Source organism: Gopherus flavomarginatus, chromosome 13 (genome assembly GCF_025201925.1).
Source record: "Gopherus flavomarginatus isolate rGopFla2 chromosome 13, rGopFla2.mat.asm, whole genome shotgun sequence".
NCBI lineage: Eukaryota > Metazoa > Chordata > Testudines > Testudinidae > Gopherus > Gopherus flavomarginatus.
Window position 1 is genome coordinate 13,398,222 of NC_066629.1, and position 8,492 is coordinate 13,406,713.

The 8,492-nt window shown below is 55.7% G+C and overlaps 1 protein-coding gene across 20 annotated transcripts in view; it reads left to right on the top strand.

Moving 5' to 3' along the window:
* ST3GAL4 (ST3 beta-galactoside alpha-2,3-sialyltransferase 4) overlaps window positions 1-2,901 on the top strand; it is a 179,993-nt gene extending 177,092 nt beyond the window's left edge. For all 20 annotated transcript variants that reach the window (XM_050921690.1, XM_050921706.1, XM_050921684.1 and 17 more), the window contains one exon: window positions 191-2,901. In XM_050921690.1, coding sequence (XP_050777647.1) covers window positions 191-277 — 87 coding nt within the window. In that variant the 3' untranslated portion in view covers window positions 278-2,901. The remainder of the gene's footprint in view (window positions 1-190) is intronic.
* Window positions 2,902-8,492: the final 5,591 nt, after the last annotated feature.

The following is an 8,492-nucleotide window of genomic DNA, read 5'->3' on the forward strand; positions in this document are numbered from 1 at the left end:
TCTTGAAACAATGACAGCCCCTTTTTAAAGCTGCAGCCCCCCCGACCCCAAGCATCACGGAGGGCGAACCGTGACAGGACAGGGTGGAGCGGAGCTGTACTCGCAGCCTTTCCCATCTAGCTAGGCTTTTATCAGGGGGTCTGTCGCCACGGCATCTGGCCTAATGAGCTCTCTCTTGTCTGTCTCGCAGGCATCGGAGCACAATGTCTCGCATGAGGCATTAGCAATAAAAAGGATGCTTGAATTAGGTGTCGTCAAGAACCTTACGCACTTCTGATGGGACGTGGACTAGAATTTCCCTGAATTGCCATGGCCTCCACCTTGGCTGCCTGTCACCCAGCATGTCCCAGCATCCACCGGGCCGGAGACACCACTGCTTCGCCGCAGGGCCCCAAGTGCGCCCCCTGCTCGTGGTGGGGGCTGGCTGCTGGGGACAGCGCTGGTCCTGGAGAAAGTAGACAGAGGGGAGAGGGCTGCGGAGTCCCGCTCGGCCAGACTGAGGTGGCTTTCGGCCACGTCGTGTCAAGGCTCAGAAGCAGAGCATCTGAAATCCTTCCAGTCGTGGGGTGGCTGGATCCCTTTGTGGCCAAGCCAACGCTGACTTGCCAGCCTTCAGGGCGGCGCAGAGGGTGACCCCCGTGGGAGGGGCCCTTGTGGCTTGCTGCTGCGCCCATCTCTTTGGCCTGTCTGCTCCACATAGGGGACAGGGGTTGTTTGGCGCACTCTTGAACTGAACCCTGGACAGCGGAAGAATTGTCAACTTCTCGCCAGATCGGTTTGCTCTCAGTCTGAATGAGGCAGCGGGACTGGTTTGACACCCCCCCCCCCATTACCCCTTCCCGGGGTGGGGCTGGCTCTGGGGGTGCGGCACATGGGAATGCTGCTGTAGATGGAAGCTGTAATGGTGTCCTTTTTTAAACATTTATTGGGGGGGAGGGGTACCATGCAGTATTTTGCTGATGGGGTTTAGACCGACACCCCCCCCCCAGTGCTGCTTCCCAGTGGGAATGGGGAGCTGGCGATCAAAGTGGGGGCAGGGAGGCAGAGTGGTGGGAGCATTAAATTATTCTTGACTGACAGAGCACAGCTGCCTGCCCCCCCCCCCCACTGCAGTGAAGGGGAGGACTTTGAATTCTGTTCTGTAAGATGGCCTAGCATGGGGAGCTAAGGTTGGGAGGAGGAATCGTGGCCGCTCCAGGAATGAGCTGCCCCCAGGGCCGCCTCCGCTGTGGGGCAGAGATTGGTCCGGGGATGCCCTCTGCTCGGCCGCACTCAAGGAACTGAAGTGGGAATAAATAGAGTTTTCTTTTCCTTTTTTAAAAACTTTTGATCAAAGTCTGTTTTGTTCCCCCCACCCCCCTTCAATTGCAAGTGCATTTCTTGCAGGGAAGAGGGGCCAGACTGACAACCTGGGGATTGCAGCCCTCAGTTTATCCATAAAACAGGTACCACCATGGTACCAGGAACAACCCCTTCAGGGAGGCTAGGCCCCAGCCCCGCCCCTTCCTCCCGAGGCCTCCCCCTGCTCCCCTTCCCCAGTCCTCACCCACTAGATCCCCAAGCATGCCTCACCACCAACCACAGCCGGAAGAGCCTCAGCCGCACCGCCCTGACCCACCAGCCCGAGCTGAGCCCCTGGCGGCTTCAGGGAGAGGGGAAGCCCCGTCCAGGGGGCGGCTCGTGGGCAAGGTCACGGCCTGCGTTAGGGGAGGCTTAGCCTCCCCTGGCTTATGACACCCACCACCCATTGGGTACCAGACAGGCTCCCAACCAACGTGTCTTGGTCCTAAACTTGCAGGGCTGAGATGGGAGGTGAGTCTCCACAGCCCGCCCTGCAAGCCGTCTCCTCTCCGCTGAGACTCCCAGCGTTCGGGCTCTGGGCACACGTTCCCTGGGAGCCGGTCCTTGAGATCCTGCAGCGGGGCTGGGGGCATGCATGCTGCTAAAGCCCAGATCTCTCACTGGGGTGGGAGAATAGGGGGAAAGGTTCTTCTTCAAGGTGCTGACCCAAAGGGGCTTGGACTCGGTGGGACAGAGCAGAAATGTCTCTCCTGAGCAGGCAGTGCTGTGGCTCAATGCTAGTTAATTTAACTAATTTAAATGATTATTTATCTGAGACGCGTCGGTGTCTGTTGCAGAACGAGTGTAACGTTGTTTCCATTGAATTGCCCTGTGGGGCAGCTAAGGAGCAGTGGGGTTGAAACTGTATCATCCTTCTGCTTTGCCTGAAGGGGGAGTGACCTTTGGGGATACTCCCTCCTAACCCAGCTCCAATGCAGGGCAAGTACTCAGCCCCTTCTAATCCTCCATAGTGGCCCAGGCTTGGGGTAGCAGCTTTGCGCCCCGGGTGTCTGTAGGGCTTTGACTTCATCACTAAGCATCTAACCCCACTGACGGACTCCCGTTGACTTAGTGAGTGCTGGATCGGGGCCCAAAGCTCTTTGTACCACTGCACCCCTTCTCCCTTGTAGCACAGTCAGGCATGTGTAACATGGCTGGTACCACTAGGGGGCATGGCTAGGGAATGAAGGGGTGTGTGTGTTTGTGTGTGTGTGTGTGTTGTGTCCATCCTTGCTGGAGGTGTGTGTTTGTCTGCCCATCCCTGCTGCCCCCTGCTGGACGGGTGTGTGTGTGTGTCCATCCCTGCCCCCTCTGCTGAAGGGGTGTGTGTGTGTCTCCCTCCCCATCCCTGCTGGAGGGGTGTGTGTGTGTGTGTGTCCGTTCCTGCTGTCCCCTGCTGAAGGGGTTGGTGTGTCTGTCTGTCCGTCCGTCCCTGCTGCCCCCTGCTGGAGGGGTGTGTGTGTGTGTGCCAATCCCTGCTGGGTGTGTGTCCCTGTGCCTGCTGGAGGGGTGTGTCTGTCTGTCTGTCTGTCCGTCCCTCCCTGCTGGAGGGCTGTGTGTGTGTGTACACATACATCTCCCAGGGCTGTTTGGTTCTCAGTACTCACAGCAGCCGGCTATCGCCCGCTGAGGGAAGCCAGGAAATCCCTGCCTGGAAGCGCAGCCTGTCCAATGGGCACAGTGCTGGCTGCCCACACAATAGTGTGTCCTGCCCTTGCCTCCTCGGGAACCCCACCTACAGGCTCCTAATCTGCGAGTCCCAGTCCAAGGGGCCATCGCAGAGGAGGTAGCTGAGCGCTGGGTGTACTGGGGACAAGCGGGGGTAGGTGGGGGCTGATGGAGGGACCAGGGTGCGAAGCAGGCTGGACACTGGGTGTCGCTAGGTGGGGAGAACAGCTCAGCCCTCCCTAGACCGTGGAATGGCTGCAGGGTGACTATGGCAGCCCAATGGCCGTAGCTGCCCTCTGTACCCCTCCAGCACAGTGGGCACTGTGTGGACATGTATGAGGATGGGCACAGAGCTTGCGGTCTCAGCAGAGTGTCCCCACTCTCATTCCTGCACTACATGCACTGCAGAATACTGCAGGGTGCTGCTGAATCCCATGCTCAGGCAGGCAAGGAAGGGGATCCCCCCAGCTCCCTTTGTTGAGCTCTGAAGGGTGGCGGGAGATTTCTCAGCTGCCTCTTTGGGCTTGTCCCTGGTGTCTCGGTGGCCCTTGGCTGCTTCGTACCTTGCAGTGACGGCAGTGGTGGAACCAATGTGCCCCTGCTCCAAAAGTACAGGCCTCCGCTGCTGGGTTTCCAAAACATTTGGCATTTGCAAAGGTTTTTTAGGTGGAGGGAGGTGTGGAAGGGGAGAGGGAGGTGTGGGAGGAAATCACGAGAGACAACTTTTGCCCCTGCTCTCCGAGACCCGTGTACCACAGGAGCGATGGCACAGTGTGGTCCTCCCTGGATCTGGTGGAGCTGTTCCCGAACTTCAGCAAGAACCTCAGCGTCCCGTCTGTGTGTCCAGACCCGATCCCCTGGGGGCAGAACATTGAAATATTTACCGTACGGTATGTGTCAACTCTAAACTCCGTCACGCTCACTGGTCTTTGGAATGCTAGCGATCTCAGAATCCCAGTTTCCTCCGAAGATGACTGACGTATTACACCATGGTTCTATTGTAAAGACTTTTTTTAAAGAGTTTTTTTTATAAAAGAATTCTTGCTCCAAAGACTGTACAGAGGTAAATCTGCAAGATGTATTGATTGTCCCTTACTGTCTAGATTGTATATATTGTAAATCTAGATCGCAGTTTAAAAAAAAAAATCTGGTGTGAAGAATGAAACATATGTTTGAAAAAGGCAAAACAACTTCATTTGTGGATAAAACATTGAAAAAGGCGTTTGGTGGCCAAGTTTCATTTTTCTTTTAAAGAGAGAGAGAGAGAGAGAGTGTGTGTGTGTGTGTGTGTGTGTGTGTGTGTGTGTGTGTGTGTGTGTGTGTGTGTGTGTGTGTGTGTGTGTGTGTGTGTGTGTGTGTGTGTGTGTGTGTGTGTGTGTGTGTGTGTGTGAGTGAGAGAGAGAGATCCCAGGCCACCAGCCCGGTACTTATCCATACGTCGACTTTCAAATTGGTTAGTGGGACACATTTAGCACTGCCTTCTGGATAATAGGAACAGCCAATATGGCTTCAGAAACAATCAAATCACTTAAGAAAATTAGAATTTGTCTATTTCAAAATTGGAATGAAATAATAAAAATACAAACTAATCAATCTGTGAAGAAGGATAGAAATATTTACCATGCTTTTAACCCTCAAAATGTTTTGCAGCTAATCTCAGCTATGTGAGTGTTATCCCTCATACAAGTGGGCAAACTGAGGCAGAGAGGGGCAGATATGTCAAGCTGGTTGGAAAAATGGCAACAAATCCATCATTTTTCCCCATAAAACAGATGTCATCATAATGTAAAATCTTCGCAAACCACTGCCTAGGGGTAGTGCTATGCTGAAGGGAAGCAGCACTTACACTGCCCGCTCTGTGCCTCGGTGGGATGGAGCGTGTGCCCTACACAGGCTATTCATGGGTTAAATGTGGCTGTGAGGCCAATTCTGTTAGGGGGCTGCACCTGGAGGCAGAGCCAAGCTTAATTGGTCATGGGGCCCAGCTGGGCAGAAGCAGCCTGGCTTGTACAAGGAGAAGAAGTTTGCAGCAGAAGGGGGCTATAATGGGGGTGTCTGCAGCCACCATCTGGGAGCAGAGAAGTGGTGAGGAGGAAACCAGGGGGTGAATAAACCCTGAATCCTAGCCCTCGAAGAAGGGCCAACCCAGAGAAGTTGTGGGGAAAGGGAGCCTGGGAGAGGCTGAGTAAGAAGGAGCCCAGGGAAACAGCAGGAGGAGGGGGATGGAGGCAGACCTTGGCTGCTGGTTATAGGCTCCCTGGGCTGGAACCCTATGTGAAGGGAGGGCCTGGCTTCCTTGCCAGCCACTGACCAAAGAGGCATGAGCCCAGAGCCCGGGCTGGAGACCTAACACAACGCCTAGGAATTACTTGTTGGACTTTATCATCAAATGTCGTCGCTTGGCTGGCGGGAAGCGAGGCCATCGCAGCACCGGAACGACCGTCAGCGGGCGGCACCGTACGGAGAGAGATCTGCTACGCCACCCGCGGCTCCTGCGGTGAGTGACTCCTTTGCCGTCAGGGGCTTTTGTTCTCTTGTGGGTTTGGGCAGTGCCCAGTCAGCCCAGTACCCCAGCTTGTGTTGAGTGTGGCAGTGACTGGTGCCAGGGATCTCAGGCTGGGGGGCATTTAGGTAGCTGGCGGGTGGGCCTCTTGCCCCTTCTCTCTGGCTTGGCTAAGCAGCACCCCTAGAGGACTGCACCCCCATTGACTGGTGGCATGAGAGCACCCCCTGCAGTTTAACTGCTGCTGACGTGCCATGCCCTAGCCACGGCCCTGCTCACCTGGCTGCTGAGGTTCCCGGCCAGGGTGGAGGGAGCGGATGTGCATGCAGCATTGCAGTTGTGTGTCTGGGTGGCTGGCCTTGGCCGTTTGAAATGGGGAAAGAGCCAAATGGAACGGCCCGGGCACGGAGCCGGGTGTAAACGCTGCCGCCTTAGAACTACCCTGGGAGTTTGCACGCTGACACCACCGCAACCCCCAGGCCTGCCCCCCAGTTCCAGGCCGTGTGAGTGTGTGACTCTCACTTTAACCGGGGGAGACAACGCGGGCATGGGGCTCCGGAGAAACTCTCTGTGCTAGGAAAGGAAAAGCCCGTTCACCCCACTGCGAGGTTCTCAACCTTTTTCTTTCGGAGCCCCCTTCAGCATGATGTGAAAAACTCCAGGGCCCAGTGGGGGGGCGGGGGAGGGAGACGCTTGGGGTTCTGGGTTGGGGGCGGGGTCGGACACCCTTGGGTATAGGTGTAGTTTGACTTCTATTTTGGGGAGCAAGGGCTGGCGGGGCTTTGGCCAGCTCCACATGGTACGGTCCAGGGAGGGAATGCCCCCCCCCCTTCCCCGACTCACCTCAGCAGACCACGCACCTGTCTGGGTTGCAGGGGGGACACAACCAAAAATCATAATATGAAACTGGGGGGGGGGGAGTGTTCAGCTCATAGAGTTTGAAAACCACTCAGGCTGCAGGGAAGGATAGCTGGAGGTTGTGTGCAGGTGGGGGGGGGGTAGCTCAGGGTGCAGGGAGGGGTAGCTGGGGGCTGTGTGCAGACGGGTAGCTGGGGGCTGTGTGCAGACAGGGGTAGCTCAAGGTGCAGGGGGGGTAGCTGGGGGCTGTGTGCAGGGAGGGGGATAGCTCAGGGTGCAGGGAGGGGGATAGCTCAGGGTGCAGGGAGGGGTAGCTGGGGAATGTGTGCAGGTAGGGGGATAGCTCAGGGTGCAGGGAGGGGTAGCTGACGGATGTGTGCAGGTAGGGGGATAGCTCAGGGTGCAGGGAGGGGTAGCTGACGGATGTGTGCAGGTAGGGGGATAGCTCAGGGTGCAGGGAGGGGTAGCTGGGGGCTGTGTGCAGACAAGGGGATAGCTCAGGGTGCAGGGAGGGGTAGCTAGGGGCTGTGTGCACGTAAGGGGGTAGCTCAGGGTGCAGGGAGGGGTAGCTAGGGGATGTGTGCAGACGGGGGTAGCTAGGGCCATGTGCAGGCAGGGGGGTAGCTCAGGGCACAGAAGGTACCCTAGAGTAGCTTGGGGCTCTGTGCCAGGAGGGCTCCCCCTACGGTGGCTGCTCCCCAAAGGCTCTGCTGACACTAGAGCTGGGTCCCTCACGCAGGGGGCTCTGACTGGCTGCATGAGCAGAGGGAGCTGGGAGCTGAAGAGTAGCCGCAACCCTGGGTACCAGCAGCAGGCAGAGGAATGCTGAGGCTGCCCGCTCCATGGCATCACCCGCCAGAGGAGCAGCTGTCCTGCACTGCCTGGCTCTGGCTTCCCACCTGGCCAGCAGGCTGGACCTGAGGAGTCAGAAGTGATTAATCTTTGAAAAAGAAAAACCCACCTTCCAAGAAAGGGGTCAGGAACAGTCCCTGGCAAAAATATAGCGTATACATCAGATTTCAGTGGGTGCTATGTATGTTGAAATATTTTGATTAAGGCTTGTCATGTGGTGTAATCATGAAAACTTATATCTTCTTACCTATTTGCCTGTATATGTTAGAAATCTTGGTTTGTAAACTTAGTGCCTCAATGACTGTGCTTTTCTTACCCTAGAGTTTTGGAGTTTGAGTATGTTCTGAATTATTTGGCTACTGATTGACAGTCATAAACTCAGCCTTTAAAGGCAGACCTGTCACCTTCTTAGCTCTGTCTCGTCTCCCCCCCGTTTTCCAGTTATTTGCTCCATATTTTCTGCCTTTTTTTTCCACTTCTGTACAGCTTTGAGTCTCCAATCCTTATATGTTTTCCGGGATGTTTCCGGGATCTCTTCTCTGTAAAGATTTCATGACATTGTAACCCTTCTTCCTCTCTGCCCTGTAAATGCTGCTTCTGCGATCTGAAAGTTTATGGGAGGGAGTGCTCAGTGGTTTGAGCATTGGCCTGCTAAATCCAGGGTTGTGAGTTCAAACCTCAAGGGGGCCATTTAGGGAACTGGCATAAAAATCTGTCTGGGGATTGGTCCTGCTTTGAGCAGAGGGTTGGACTAGATGACCTCCTGGGGTCCCTTCCAACCCTAATGTTCTGTGATTCTGTGAGCTGCGGGAGAGGAGGTGGTGTGGGTGGAGCTGACCATGAACTGCCCCTTCTGGGAAAGGCACTGCAGTTTGGCGGGCTCCAGCCTTGTGTGCGCCCCCCACTCCGCCCATGGGTTCATGGGTTCTGCTCATGGGGAAGGCCAGGGCTTGGGGCTCCAGGTTTCAGCTGTGCAACCCGTGAGCCCTTAATTATTTTGATGGGTGTATTTTCTGATGGCGGACCATAGGTTCCCTACCGCTGCAGTAGACTTTTGCAAGGCTGCTTTCGAAGGCCAGCTGTGGGGGACAGGCCCAGAGCTTGCTGTGAAAGGGCATAACAAACAGAAGCCACGTCTTGCCCTGCCGCTTGTGCATCCTTCCTCATTCTCATGTATTTGTAAATGATTGTTGCCTATCCCAGGAAAGCGCTGCCCTGGAGTTATGGCTCTTTAGCTCTTCACAGGGTCTATTCTCTTCCGGCCTGTCTA